The 16,752-nt window shown below is 30.1% G+C and overlaps 1 protein-coding gene across 2 annotated transcripts; it reads left to right on the forward strand.

Annotated features, from left to right (window-relative positions):
- Positions 1 to 1,983: 1,983 nt before the first annotated feature.
- Positions 1,984 to 16,405, forward strand: LOC126696130 (protein trichome birefringence-like 43). Of its 2 annotated transcripts, none has more exons than XM_050392916.1 (5): positions 1,984 to 2,270; positions 4,059 to 4,230; positions 14,558 to 14,733; positions 15,114 to 15,272; positions 15,937 to 16,405. In XM_050392916.1, the coding sequence occupies exons 1-5, from the start codon at positions 2,005 to 2,007 to the stop codon at positions 16,232 to 16,234; spliced, it is 1,071 nt and encodes a 356-aa protein (XP_050248873.1). In that variant the 5' UTR covers positions 1,984 to 2,004; the 3' UTR covers positions 16,235 to 16,405. The 2 variants fall into 2 exon arrangements, with proteins under 2 accessions (XP_050248873.1, XP_050248872.1); XM_050392915.1 differs by lacking the exons at positions 1,984 to 2,270; positions 4,059 to 4,230 and adding exons at positions 8,722 to 9,041; positions 10,458 to 10,629 and having other exon boundaries at positions 15,937 to 16,404.
- Positions 16,406 to 16,752: the final 347 nt, after the last annotated feature.

The raw sequence follows: 16,752 nt of genomic DNA on the forward strand, positions 1-16,752 counted from the left end.
ATGGTGTTTGTTAAAATTAAAATAATGTGAGTCTCACTTAATAAAAAATTGAATAAATGGGAGGAAAAAAAAAACACGGTATAAAGCTGACTCACAGTCTATAAGGCTAGCAAAAATACTGACATAAAACTGGGTGTTAACAAGCACGGTAAGGTGCTAGTTAACACAACCCATAAATTAATAACTTTTGGTTATTTTTTAAGGGTTATGTTAATTGCTGCCCTTAGATCAATTATTAAGAAATAATTTTTAAAAAGTTTTGACATCTTTTTCATGGAAAATATAAAAAATAGTCAAAAAAATTAATTTTTTATTCTTTCCCATAAAAAGTTTTAAAAATATATCATAAACCAATGTTCTTAGAGCACATGTTAACATTTTCCATTTTTTAAATTAATATTTTGATAAAATAAAATTGAAAAATAATTTAAAATTTTCATAAATTAAAATTACAAGTTCAAATGCATTTAAATTAAATTAAAATTTTGAAACCATAAATTAAATTAAAGTTAAAAAAAAAATAACATAACAATTGAGAGAGAGATTAGACAATTTATGCATATATAATTTAATTTGTTTACCATCAACAGGAAACATGCATGAAAAAGGTATGCATCACAATTGAAGAATGAACAAGATATCTAGTCTACAAAATGATACATCATTATACATCATGGTCGGCCACCTCATCATGGCCATGGTTGACCACCTCAGCATAGCCATGTCATCATGCTACATAATCAAACACCTCCTTATACTTGCATCAAAGAAATACTAAAAGTATGAAATTATCAACTAATTTTCTTATTAGGTCTTTAATGTTAAGAATTAAAAGAAGCTTATAATTAAAAATTCTCAATATATTATAATATATATTGAAAATGAGTCAGTAAAAAATTTTACAATAAAAGCTTGATGAGTGGGTCAGGCTAAGTCGAAAGGTTCAATATTGGCTACGGCTCATAAACCTATCGGACTAAAATGAATTGCTATTCTTATTACTAATACACTAATTTTTTGTTTGGATTCGGGCAAGCTTCCAAGTTCAATTTTACTAAATCCATTTTTATTTTAATTGTCCAATTCATCCTTAAGATTTCATCATTGTCAATTTTGTCCCTCTTCTTATCAAATGAGTCAATCTAGTCCCTCCAACGAAATTTGTTAGCATATAAAGCCGTTCTTTTTTTTTTTCTTGTAAAAAATTAATACTCATCGAACAACAAGATATACTATATGGCATAATTCATGAATGTTTTTAATTAAAAAAATATGTAACCAGCTCCGTTTACTAATTGACTTGGACAAAATGATTAGATTATCTCATTTTTTACAAAATAAAACAAAATTAAAGTTTAAGGACTAATTTGAGAATTGAGGTAAAACCCTAAACGCGTCAATAAACTAATTTGAATTTTTGGCCTCTTTTTTTTTTTTTTTTTTTTTAACTACTCCAAAAATTAAGCATATGGACTAGGAACCTAAAAAAATTCAAGTTGTTAGTTCTTATATTTCTGGTTTTTAAAATTGGTTTGTGGGTTAGCTTGAATTTGACTCTGGTAGTAGTAAGTATTAACTGGTAAGTATTGCTGTAGCATTGTTTGCACCCAGAAGTATGAATTAAATGGACTCGATGGTTTAATTTTAGCTCCTCCTGTAAAATGTGAGAGCTCCTTTTTCTTTCCAATATGACTGTTCAGAATCTCTCTCTTTCTCTCTTAAATAAATAAAAAATAAAAATCTCTATCTCTCCCCCTCATTTTGCACGTTTGTGTGTTATGTCAAACTCAACTACATTGTCGTTCATAATCATAAATGAATTAACGTTGACGAAACTTATTTTTCAAATACTCAATAGAAAAAACTCTAATTAGATTGAGAAGGAAGTTTTTCAATTCCACCCCTTCTTTTTCATACCCATTATCTCATCATTAAATTCACTTCTGAGTTTTAAAAACCCATCTCCCCTTTGACTCTCTCTCACACAAACAGACATTTGGTGCAATGGCCAATATTGCTGTTGCACTCCTTGTCCTACCATTGTTGCAGGTGGCCATTGGGGAGCACAACATTCAAGACCATACAAGGAGTTTTGAGAAGAAGGAATGCGATATGTACCATGGAAAGTGGGTTTATGATAATTCATACCCTCTTTACGACTCAAGTCAGTGCAACTTCATAGAGAAGGAATTTGCTTGTCAAAGGAATGGTCGGCCAGACAGGCTCTATCTCAAATATAGGTGGCAACCCTCTGCATGTAACTTGCCAAGGTACCAAGTGTTAAAAGTTATAAGTTAAAACTCCATATTCTAAATTAATGGGCAGTATAAGATTTAAAATTGGAAATTTTTTTTTTTCGACTTATCAAAAAAAAAATTGGAAATTTTCTTCATTGAACTTCACCTTTTCTTTTTTCTAATAAAAATTATGTGAAAAACGTTGGATTAGATTAAATTCAAAATTTTCTAACATAATATTTAAAATAATAGGTAATTTATTATGATATCACAATAAAATGAGAAATTCGGGTAGCCTAGTTGGTTAGATACCGGGGCAACAAGTCTCAGAACTTGGGTTCAAGCCTCAACAACTAATTGTGTGTTGGTACTCCTTATATCCCATTTCCATCTCAAACGGTCCAAAAATAATAAGTGAGTTTCTCACAAACCGGGAGTATGGAGTCTCACTCGGGAGCAGGTAGGGTGTTACTATGATCACGCCCAAGTAGAAAAGCAACACTGGTCGCCCCCCACTACCCTTTTTTTTAAACAAAAAAATAAAATAAAATGAGTTTTTTTTAACAAAAAAAAAAAAAGAGTTTTTTTTAACCCAAAAAAAATTTTTTTTTTTTTTTTGGTGCTAATTTGGGAATTCATAACTCTTCAAGCACCTAACCATTTTCCTAAGTGTGTGTAGTCACTCCGACCATACACAACAAGTAATTATAGGGAAGAATCCATTTGGAGCGACCAATGAACTACTAAACCAACCTAATAACCTATTAAGGTTATCCAATAAGTGTTAATCCATAAAACTACCAGACCTAGCAAAATTGGACCTGAACCTATTAACTTAACTCAATGCAAAACTGACCAGTAGGAAAACAGGTTAACCTATATCCAACCCGTTTGAAATGTCGGGTTAGGCCAAGTCAACCAATACCCAGCCCATTTTTTAAAGAAGTGATTTAAAAAATAATAATAATAATAATAATAATATTTTACTTATTTTTTTAGTTGAAGGTAATATGTGGAAGATTTTTTTTTTTTGAGAAAGGTAATATGTGGAAGATTGAATGCTCTTTGTCGGTGGAAAGAAAATTACTCTTCCTTTTTTGAACTCTCTTTAATGACATGCTATCTCTTAAGTATTCCTATAGCTACAGTTTCTAAAGCAACTTGTAGCATTGGTCCACAACAATTAGTATTTATGGTGATGATATAATGTACTTAAAAACAATTATGGTCCATGAAATTTAGCATTTTTTTTTTTTTGTTCATTGTGTTTGTTTATATAAATTTTTTTTTTAAACTTAAGAATTTATGTATTATTTAAAATTTATTTTTGAGTATATTTTTATGTATTTTCTTATTTGTATCCTACATGTGAAAATTTTTGGGTCAATCCATAACCTGATTAATCCATAACTTGATTGACTCGACCCTCTTGCAACTCGTTTAGGATAACCCATTTTTTATTTGAACCTAAATTGATCTATAACCCAATTAACCCAACCCATTTTCCAGGTTTAAATTATCCACCATCTCAATCATATGATTTGAGCGGGTTCCAATTAGGTCAATAAATAAGTCTTTAGTTGTCAAATAAGGGATTTAGGTTCAAATCTCTCATACTCCAAAACTCATTGGTGTATTAGTCAAATATTATATAAATATATATATATATATATATATCTGTGTGTGTAATGGATGTCATAGATTTTAATTCCTCAAAAAAACTTATGCGGAACATTTAACCTAAATGTCATTATTAACAACCTACTAAGTATTTTTAACTTTAACATAATTTGATTTAGTTTTTCTTATTCATTTATACAGGTTTGACGGTCTAGATTTCTTAAAGAGATTTAGAGATAAGCAAATCATGTTTGTTGGAGATTCATTAAGCTTGAACCAATGGCAATCATTGACATGCATGCTTCACACAGCTACGCCACACTCTGAGTACAAGTTACAAAGGATAGAAGGCCTCTCCACATTTACATTCACGGTGAGATTACCTATTAATTGAGATAGAATGAGTGTGAGTATTTAAATAAAATAGAAGATAGAATAAATTATCTAATGTGAGTTTTTTTGTAAAAGTAGTTGTATAAAAAAATATTGAAAAAATTGCATAAACTAATACGAATACTCTAATAATCAGCTTGAATCCAATTATTAGATGTCTGCTTTCAAATGAAATGATATATGACAAGTTAATCTGGATGAATCCTGCATTATTAGATTAGTTACTTATATTATTGTAGAGACTTAAACGGGGTCTTGCAATCCATGAACTCTCACGTCGTTTAGGAAAACACATGGAATGTGCTTATAAGGAGTGACATCCCTTTAATGTGAAAAGACATTTTTCTCTATTGTTGTGTGCTTTGGGGGAAAACAAAACTGTAAGGGATATGAGTCCCAAAGCAGACAATATTTACACAGTTAGGAGGCGTTTGGTTCACTGTGATGTGCTATTGATGTGATGCATATTACGATAATGTGACATTAAAGTTTTTGGTTTATTTTAATTTTTCTAACATTACCGTAATTTAAAATTATAAAATATATCACATCATCTTAATCTCATCACCTTCCTAAACAATGTAATATTGTATTCTTGTATTGAGATTAAATTAATGTAAGATTACAATAACATAATATTATGGCGTAATGTAACGTCACAATGAACCAAACCCCCCCCCCCCCCCCTTCAGGGTGGAGTCGTTATAGTGACAGAGTTTAACTTTCTCTTGAACAATTGTACGTCATTATTTTGTAGGAGTACAATGTTTCAGTGAAGTTTATGCGGAATGCATTTTTGGTAGACATTGTAAACAAGAGATATGGTAGGGTTTTGACACTCGACAAGGTTGATGACGAGAAAGAATGGGACGGAATTGATGTATTAATTTTCAACACATGGCATTGGTGGCAACACACCGGAAGGAAACAACCGTGAGATTTCTCATTGACCCTTTCATTATTTTTGCTAATTTAAATATTTAGGTAAATTACTTTAATTAATCTGAAAGTTTTGTGTGTGTGTTTCATTTAAATTATATAAGTTTATTTGAAAAGGTTTGAATGTTTAACTGCAAAATTTCTAAAAACTTTGAAGTTTAAATGAAATTGTTTTGAAATTTTACTGTTTAAATAAAATATACCTAAAAGTAAGTTTAAAATATAATTTACCCTAAATTTTTTTTATTAGACCTTTAAAATGCAAATATGTCTTGTGGCTAAAAAGAAAAAAACTCTGGATTCTAATTAGTTCAACTGGTAAAATATATCTTCATCAAATAAGAGATTTAGGATTCGAATCCTACCTATATCAAAAATGTCATCATAGAATGGGTGTCATAGATTGAAATTCTATCATATCTATAATAAAAAAATTATAAGTGCTTTTTAAGTGTATATGGAACTTTTTTGTCTAAAATTTATTGGCTTACTTGTCTATTTAAAAAAGTTATTTGCTTACATGTCGTACATTGACAAAAATATAAATATATTTTTTTGTTAGAAATACCAAAAGATGTCATTGCCAATTAGTTAAACACTTAAACTACAAGTTCTTGGCAAAAATCAAAATACAAATGTACTAAATAATTAAAATTGAGGTTTTAAAAAATTATACTTAAAACAAATAATATATGATAAGTTAATGAAAAACTCATCTTAATTGTCTTTTTGGTTTTTATGATAGGTGGGATTTCATTCAAGAAGGAAAGCATCGGCAGAAAGACATGGATCGCTTGGTTGCCTATGAGAAAGGGCTAATGACATGGGCTCGATGGGTGGACACAAATGTTGATCCTGGAAAAACTAAGGTTTTCTTCCAAGGAATCTCTCCGGACCATTCCAGGTAAGTCATCACAGAAGCTAATTACCAAAATATAGAACAGTTGTTAAAGAAATTAATCACAAAAAGGTAAATATATAGAAATTGTTAAAGAATTAAGATGGAATTGAAACCATATGCATACACTTGTTGGAGAATTGATATATATTGCGGTTCTTAGTGAATGTGTACGCATAAATTAAAATGAAATCATTCAAAGACCTTTATGACCGAATTGTCAGTGTAAAATCATGACCAAATTTACAGATGTTAGATAAAATAATATCTAAGTTGATCATCTATGAAGACTTTTTATAATAAATTTTTTTTAAGAATTTTATTTGTTATATTATCAATGTGACACTAATCAAATTTTTTGTCACATCAATTTGAAGACTTTTTATAATAAAATTGGCAGTTGTTTAGCATTTCCTTACAAGAATAACATCGATAGTCCTTTTCATAATGAACATTACTGAAAAATTCTTGAGTGTGTACAACAATTTTAGTATTTCCTTAAAAAAATTTATGAGTGTGTCTAATAATTATTAATAATCAATTTTCCTAACAACTTAATAGATTATAACATTAAGTGAATTGCAATAACGTCTTTAATAAATTAGATTATACTGTTCCACACTTTAAAATTTATATTATAATATATAATTTTAAGTAGACTAGCTATTATTAATAAAAGAGATGGTTAGTATAATATAAATACAAAAACTTAATTAGTGATATTGCATCTCAAAAAATAAAAATACTGATTTTTAAACAAAAATAATAATACATAAAGTTATAAGATTCATATTTAATAGTTTGAAAATATTAATAAAGAAGACTCCACTTGATTTTGTCCTTCTACGTATAAAATGCATTAAGATCCATTCTTATACTCAATTATTTTGATTGATATTACTGTTGCTATACTTTATTTCTTGTTGTTTCCATTATCACTTGGACATGTTCATGTTGAACCAGTGGAAGTTATTGGCCGGGAAACAATAATGGAAAGAACTGCAAAGGAGAAACAAAACCCATACTTGCACCAGGATATCCAAATCGCCAACATCCAGGAGAATTGGTGTTGGAGAAAGTGCTGCATACAATGACAAAGCCAGTGCACTTACTGAATGTAACAAGATTGTCACAACAAAGAAAAGATGCACATCCATCCGTCTATGGCTCGGGAGGGCACAAAGGAATGGACTGCTCTCATTGGTGTCTCGCTGGACTCCCTGATACATGGAATCAACTTTTATATGCAGAACTCATAAGCAAATAACTTAATTTGCACCGTATGAAAAAATCCTTACTTGAATAAATGTTTGTATGTTGTTATAATTCACTATTTCTTTACGAATAATTTTTTCTTGTAAACAACATTGTTCATAATACTGCATTTAACTTTTGTTTGTAAAATAATTTATCTAGTGTGACCCAATACAAGTCTATGGAAAATAAATTTTATTTCATATTAAGATAAACAATCGAATTAAGATCATTTGTATTCTGTTTGTTTCCACAAAAAAAAAAATGTTTTTTACATAACATTTTATATTTTACATTGATTCATTGTTATTGCACACTCTTCTGTTTGTTTCTATGAAAAATGTTTTTTTCGATAACATTTTACATTTTACATTGATTCATAATCATATTGTTATTGCATGAGAATTTCAGCCATGTTTAAGAAAATCGGCCCATTTGGTACCGACTATCATCCAAAAGTGAACACAAACTCAAAAGGTGCTCAAAATTGTTCCTGACTTACTTTTGAAAAATGATCAACTTCCTGCTTTTATCCATATATCAAACAACAAGAGAATTTTGTACAAAAATTAATTTTAATTTAGGGTAAACTATACATTTGGTTCATAATCTTTACACTGAATGTAAACTACTAATTTTAATTAAACCCACTACTAAAATTGTTTTTTAGCCCACCAATACCAACTACTAATAAACTGTCACTTATAATTCATTGTAAAAGTATTATAAAAAATATTCTGAATATAACATTTCTCTTAATTTATACTTCTTTTATTTTTTTAATAAATAAATAAAAATTATATTCTACTTTTCTTTCTTTCTTTAAATAAAAAATAAAAAATTTAAGTTCTAATTAGTAACTCTGTTTTTCCAAACTAAGCTTTTTTTTTTTTTTTTTTTTTTGATAGACTAAGCTATTTTTTTAAATAAAAAACTAAGAGAAAATTTAAAGGATGTACACAAGTCCACTGGTTAGTTATATTTATGATTTTCACAATTGCTTGTGGAATTGTGGGTTAACTATTAAATGGACTTGACGGTTAAATTTTGTCAGTTCAATATTATCTAACAAGGTATCTCCTCTGAAAGCTCGGATTTCACAACTTTACATCCTACTTTAAAATGTGAGATTTCATTTTCTCTTCACTGTTCAGAATCTCTCTCTCTCTCTCTCTCTCTTTCACACATTTTGCATGTTTCTTTGTTTTGTCAAACTCAACTCCCTTGTCATTCATAAATGAATTAACGAAACATGAAAAAGAAACTCGATTGACATTGAAAAGGAAATTTTTAAATTCCAGCCTTTTCTTTTTCATACCCATCCATTTTCTCTTTTTAAATTCACTTACGAGTTCAAAACCCCATCTCCCTTTATATATCTCTCTCTCTCTCTTACACAAACAAACACACATTTTTGGTGCAATGGCTAATTATATTGCTCTTGCACTCCTGGTTCTACCATTGTTGCAGATGGTGGTAACTGCTGGGGAGCCTAACATTCAAGATTATACAAAGAGATTTGAAAAGAAGGAGAGTTGTGATCTGTACCATGGAAGTTGGGTTTATGATAAATCATACCCTCTTTACGACTCAAGTCAGTGCAGCTTCATAGAGGTCTCATTTGCTTGCCAAAGGAACGGTCGCCCAGACAAGCTTTATCTCAAATATAGGTGGCAACCCTCTGCATGCAACTTGCCAAGGTACCATTTTTTACTGCATGTTCTGATCTAATGGGCAGTTGAAATTTAATATATAGGGAATTTTCTTTGCTTAATGTTTGTTTTACACTATACGCACACAATGCAACAGCTGTTGTGCACCAGTATTTATCCATTTTCTTTTGATAAGTTAGTAAATTGTTTTTGGAAAATTGTGATAATTTTAAGTAAGATTCAACACGTAAAATTTTTAATATTATCAAACTTAGGATCTTTTACTCTGATTATGATAAATTAATTATTTTTAAATCTTAAACTATTAAGAAATAATGAATTTTCTTATTAAAAAAATAATGAATTTAATTATTTAACTATAATCTTAACATATTTATTGAACTTCATCTTGTTTTATTTTCTTTTCTTTTTTATAATAAAAATTATTAAAAAAATGTTGAATATATAAATAAAATCCAAGATTCTCTAACAACTTTAGGGGTGTCCACCCAAACCTAGACTCGACCCAACCGACTAGACCCGATCGAAACTGACCCACCCTTGACCGACCCGAGAGCTTCGGCAAGTCGACGGCGGGTTACAAAACCAAAAACCGACTTCGGTGGGTCAGTTGGCGGGTTCTCTCCTCTAAAACCCGCCTCAACCGACCTAACCAGATCCTTACCAAAATACGGCGAAACAAGAATTTTTCAGCGAGTTTTTGGTCAAAATACTTTAGATTTTTATGAGATTTGTGTCGGATTTGGGCAGATATCACCGAATCTAGTGAGATCTCAACCAGATATGGTGGAAATGTCACTGGATCTAACGAGATCTCGCTAGATCCGGTGAGACCTCCGTTGGATCTAGGGAATTTTCACCTAAAATCAACTATTTTGGCCGGATTTTTCACCATGGACGGTTTCGACCGAACTAACCTTGTTTCCAGCGCAAAACCAACCGCTCCGATCTGACTCCCCACCGGTTGGCGGCGGGTCAGTACTTCCTCCACCCGATTCAATCGAGTCGGTCTTGGATTGGACAAAAACCCAACTCGTGGACACCCCTAAACAACATAATCTTTTATAGTATGAATGATTTATCATGATGCCAAAGTAGAATTAGAATATGCTTTATTTAAACCCTTAAATCTCCCAAATGATTTGATTATTCATATACTAGCTAGACATGAGTTTTTTTTTTATTCGTATGATTTATTTATTTATTCTCATCTTGGTGGAGTAAGCATTTGTATCAAAACTTTATAGCAAATAAGCTTGGTCAAATAGTCTTAATTACTAGGTAGGTAGATTTTCTTATTTAATTAGCTTGTTAAATGATTCACATATTCTACATGAGTTAGATCCTAACCACTGTTTAAATCGTATGATTTGAATGAGGCAAGGTCATTAACAAGAACAACCTACTAAGTATTAACTTAATTTGATTTAATTTTTTTTACAGGTTTGACGGTATAGATTTCTTAATGAGTTTGAGAAATAAGAAGATCATGTTTATTGGAGATTCATTAAGTTTGAATCAATGGCAGTCATTGATATGCATGCTTCACACTGCTACGCCACACTCTGAGTATAAGTCAGAGAGGATAGGGCCCCTCTCCACATTTACATTCACGGTGAGATTACCTTTTTACCTTCAATTTGATCGCATTGCCTATTCTATTCCTACCTTTAAAATACTAACATATGATGAAAAATTAAATTAAAATTTTAAATTCCTCAACAATTCTTCATACAATAGATTAAAATTTAATTGTATCTGTCAGAAATAAGTAGTTCAAATAAATATATAACTGAAATAAAGAAATGTAACTGAATCAACATAGTTTTGATTTTCTAAAAAAAGGTACAAAGCTCACACCCATATTAAATATAACTAATTTAATTTAATTTGTTCATCACACACTTACAACTAGGGGTGGCAATGTTTCACATGACTTGGAAGCAAAACACGAACATAATACGGTTTGTGGATTAGTGTTTAGTGTAAATGGGTTTGTGTTAAAATAAGTCAATATGTTTTAATATGATTAATAATTTTGGTCAATTTTGTGTTGTCCTACTTAACCGTTAATGAACCCAAAATTACATGATTCATATAAAAATTTTCATTTTTATCTAACATAAATTTGAACTCTAAATATAATTGAAAGTAATTAAAAGAACTTTAATGGTTATATTGAAATTCTAAAGTCCATAATCCTTTTACCCAAAACAATTTTTTTTTTTAAATCTCCTTTCGATTCATTTTTGTTAGATTGTGTATTAAACGGGTAAAAATTGGCCGGTCATGTCATATCAATATGCTTAATTAACAGTTGTGCTAAGGCTAAAGAGATTTGAAACAATTATTAAATAAATTGGGTTAGGGTTGAGCCACATATTCAAATACCCTTGTCTTAACACGATATTAACATGATCTACAAACATGAATTACCATTTACCACCCCTATTTACAACTCTTGACACATAAAATAAAAGGCCTTTCAATTCCAGTGCTGCCCTCATACACCTAGAGGGCCAATATTAAAGTGTACCTGTAAATCTGAAATGTGCATGCAATGAATAGGAGTTGCATATAGTATCTGTAGGGGTTTTAGTTGTAATAGTCGTTGTCTGTGTTCTATTGTACTTTAATCCTTGCAGAGCATTCTCATCAAGAGTTTTAAAAATTTTAGCATTTAGCACCTAAAAAACTAACTTTATAACATTTAACACATCATTTTACAATACACCTAACATCAAAACTTCTTTTTTTTTTTTTACCAGTTCATTAAAATATTATTTATTTATCATTTTTTATTCTTCTTGAGAGAGAGTAGAGAGTGAGATTTGAGGGGAGAGAGAGAAGGGGAATAAAAAATAATAAAAAATGAGTAGCAACTTGCTACAGTAGGGTGTTAGTAATAACATCTTACTATAGCAAGGTGCTAAAAAATTTAAAATTTAGCACGATTGATACAGGGGCTTTTTTAGTGGTTTTGTTGCTAAAAATGGCTTTTAGCATTTATCCCACCTTTGATGAGAATGCTCTAATCATGATTGCTATGTTATCCATGAAAAGAAAAAACGAAAGGCCATTCAATTCCTGTACTATGGTCCTCATACACATAAAGAGACATGTTCATTTCAACTATATTGGCATACTTCTCGATACCATGCATGCTTGAGGCAAAAAATTTCAGGCACGATCAAGGTTTTCAGATCCGGACCGTTCATTGAACCGTAAAAGGAAGAGGTTCAAGGGTTTTAAGGTCAAACCGAGGTCGAACCGGAATCGAACCGTGATGACGTCATAATTAATTTAATAATTACTTAAAATATAAATAAATATATTAAATTAGTAAAAATTGAAAAATTACATAAAAATTTATAGGAAAAAGTTTGGTCATTTGTAAATACTATTTTCTCTTACTTAAATTGTATTAAATTAATAATATTTAATACAAAATAATTAAAATAAATGCTTAAAATTTTGTAATATTGACTAAATTAGTACTTATAGAAATTCAAATATATCTTAATTTACGATAAATATGATATTTGTTAGATTTTTTCTTGTTATTTAAAAGATTTTAAAACATTATATCTAAAAAATAATAAATAAATATAACAAAAAAAGTTAAAAAAAAATATAACTAAAAAATAATAAACTTAATCCTTAATAAGTTGGCTGTGCTGTGCTGGATAAAAGGAGAAAGAAAAAAAACTTATGACTCATGAGATCTCATGAGAAATCCAACCCCACTCACACATTTCTCCAAGCATTATGATAAAAGTTACACGTTTCCTCAAGCCACACCACATGATCAGACTTCAAACCTTATGGACTTTTGTCTTCTATTCTTTTTGCTTTCCCAACAACCTCCGCCTCTCTCTACCTCTGTTATTTCTTCCACAGTTTTCAAACAAACAGCAGTCTCCTTCCACAATTTTTCAACAAATAAAGAAGAAGCAGAAGCAGATGTAGATGCAGATGCAGATACAAATGTAGATGCATATGCAGAAGCCAGAAGCAGATTTGTAGCCTTTCTTCTATAGTCTTCTATTCTTTTTTTTTTTTTTTTACTTGTTTTCCTTTTTTTTCTTTTTCTGGGAAGATCTGATGTTGGAGATTATTTTGAGCTATGCTTGTTTTGTGATTTTTTAGGAACCGTCAGACCCGTGTCCGGTTTTGAAAACCGGGCGGTTTGACCGCGGGTCGAAAGGTTCCCTGAAAATTTAAAATTTCCGGTTTTGGTAGTTTAAAAAACCGAAATGATGAACGGTTTCCGGTTACCGCGGTCCGACCGGCCGGTCCGGTCCGGATTTTAAAACCATGGGCACGATTACTTCGTCAATAAAGGTGTCATCACATTAATCACTTACAAAAAGTTAGAAATGGTCGAAAATAAATACTTCATATCATTTTATGGAAGCCAAAGAGATCACTTTCAAGAACATTTATAAGATCTGAGTTCATATGTAACCACTACAAAAAAAACTAGTCTACAGCCACATTTTTAAAACATGGTTGTGACTCCTAAAAACATGGGTAGAGGTCCATTTGTCCTATAGCCACATCTTCTATAGCCACATTTTTAAAACGCGGCTATAGGAGTTATTTTAGCTGTGTTTTTAAAACACAACTATAAGGGTTATTTTAGCCGCAACTATAGATTTTTTTTTTAATATTTACTTTAGCCATGTTTAATAAACGCAGCTATAGGTTTTTTTTTTTTTTTTTTTAAAAAAAATTGGCTATAGCCACATTTATAAAACATGGCTATAGGTTTTTTTTTTTTTTTTTTCTTGTGCAAATCACAAATTCCTTTTTTTTCTACAAAAAAGTGTAGGAAGTTTTATCAATCTATTTATATATGTCCAGAACATTTAGTACTAAATAAACCAGTAGACAAACCAATTTAATGTCTAATGCCACGCTTTTTACATGTTGCTATAGGTCAAGATTTTACGCTGCGTTTTTTAAACACGGGTATAGGTCTTCTTTTAAATAAATAAATAAATATATATATATATATAATCGGTTGGACCTATAGCCATGCTTCTTGAATGCAGCAATAGACCCTATCCAAAAAATAAGACTAATAACACTTAGAAACGCGGCTATAGATTTAACCTATAGCCGCGTTTTAAAAACATAGATATAGGTCAATAATTTAAGCTACGTTTCTTAAATATGCGGCTATACATTACTTGTAGCCGCGTTTTTTGAAAACGCGACTAAAAAAAGTGGCTATAGGTTGCATTTTTAGTAGTGAACAATGTATGAGAGTTTGTGGTTTGTAGGGTTGAGACTGACATATTGATTCAACTAAAAATTGTGAAGTGATGGGATGATTTAAGGTTCAAACTGTGACTTCTTTGGAATAAAATTACATCTTTAATTCTGAAATAATTTATACATATATACTTGTGTTAATTAGTGGTTACCTCAAGCTTGAATCCAATTATTACATGTCTTATATTTTAAATAAAATGACATGACAAGTTAATGTGTATGCGTCGGAAAAGATTACTAATTATTTACTTTATGTTTTGTAGGAGTACAATGTTTCCGTGATGCTTATGCGGAATGCCTTTTTGGTGGACATTGAGCACAAGAGATATGGTCGGGTTTTGAAACTCGACAAGCTTGGCTATGAGAAAACTTGGGACGGAATTGATGTATTGATTTTCAACACATGGCATTGGTGGCGTCACACCGGAAGGGAACAACCGTGAGATTTCCATTAATTGACCCTTTATTATACAATTTTAGTTTCTTTTGAGGGTCTGTAAAACTATGATAAACAATTTGTCTTTAACAAGTTTAACCCTTTAAATGCAAATATTCCTTGTGATTGTTTTGTATTTGGATTATCTTTATACTGAAAAACTTATTTGTTTATTTTGTTGAAAATTGGAAAAATTACAATTATTTTATACCTAAACAAATGAGATTTTTTTTATTGAACGGTATCTTTAAAAAAAATAAAAAGCTAATTCAAACGCACTAAAAGTTTTTTTTTTTTTTGAGGGTGCAACGCACTAAAAGATTTGATATATATATATATATATATATATGCTTTTTTATTTTTTGTTTTTGTTTTCATGATAGATGGGATTTCATTCAAGAAGGGAAGCATCTACAAAGAGACATGGATCGCTTGGCTGCCTATGAGGAAGTGCTAAAGACATGGGCTCGATGGGTGGACACAAATGTTGATCCGGAAAAAACCAAGGTCTTCTTCCAAGGAATCTCACCGGATCATTCCAAGTAAGTCATCAAAGAAGCTCAAGTTTTTACCATAAAAGTAAGAAAGTTGTTAAAGATTTTAATTACAATAAATTAAGTATATACAATTTTTTTTATACAAGATAAAAATTCTACTCAAATCTAATTTAAGTGTATTGTGTGTGAATCTCACTCTTAGTCCTAAAGATTTGATAGTAAATACAAATTGTTAAAGAGATTAGATATAGAACTATATGCAATTATGCATCTACAATTGTAACAAGCAATGTGTTATGACTATAAATTATTTGAATTTAGTTTTTTTTTTTTAGAAACATATTTGAATTTAGTTTAGTGATAGAATAAGGCTTCTTAGATAGATTAGTATTGTTATTTATATATGTTCAATTTAATTCCTATATTTTAATAGAGAAATGTTATGTCTACAACAATTTCACAATACTTTTACAACAAATCTCAAGTGGTAAGTTGTTACATGTTGTTACTAGTGGGCAAAAAAGTCATTTAAGTGGTGGATTCAAATTAAGAACTCATAACAACATACCATCTAAGATTTGTTGTAAAAATATTGTGAATGTAACACTGCTCATACTTTATTATTTTGATTGTTGTTGTTGTTATTATATATTATTTCTTCTCTTGTTGTTATTACCATTATTTTATGGACACATTCATGTTTAATCAGTGCAACTAATTGGGGGAACCATAATGGAATTGAATGCAAAGGAGAATTAAAACCCATATTTGCACCAGCATATCCAAGACACCATCCGGCAGAACTGGTGGTGGAAAAAGTGCTGCGAACCATGTTGAAGCCGGTGCACTTACTAAATGTAACAAGACTTTCACAACAAAGAAAAGATGCACATCCATCCATCTACGGCTTGGGAGGCCACTATGGAATGGACTGCAGCCATTGGTGTCTTGCTGGAGTTCCTGATACATGGAATCAACTTTTATACGCAGAACTCATAAGTAAATAACTTAATTTCTTCCATATGAAAAATCTTACTTGTCACGTAAATGTTGGTATGTTGTTATAATTCGTTATATCTTTACGAATAAATTTTTCTTGCAATGTAATCTTACTTCAACTTTTGTCAATAAAATAATCTATCAAATGTGACTTGAGAAGCGAATATATAAAATTATTGTTACCTATTATGATAAATAATGGAATTAAGCTCATTTAATTGTATTTTGTTTGTTTCAGATCAAAATGTTTTTTGATAAAAAATTTTGCATCAACTTGGATCTAGTACCACAAACAACAAAAGTCATCAGAAAACGTTTTTTATAGTATTAAAAAAAAAAGTTAAAGGTAGCAAAAACGTTTAGGGCGTGTTTGGTAGGAGGATTTTTGTTTTTTTTTTCAAAATAGTACGTAGATAATTCTCAAAAAATTGAATTTGAAATTGGTTTTCAGATAATAACTTTTACATTATATGTGTATGATTCCCACTTTTAATAACACTTTTCAAAATATGGGAGAAAAAAATGA

The sequence above is a fragment of the Quercus robur genome, chromosome 8, assembly GCF_932294415.1.
Source record: "Quercus robur chromosome 8, dhQueRobu3.1, whole genome shotgun sequence".
Lineage (NCBI taxonomy): Eukaryota > Viridiplantae > Streptophyta > Magnoliopsida > Fagales > Fagaceae > Quercus > Quercus robur.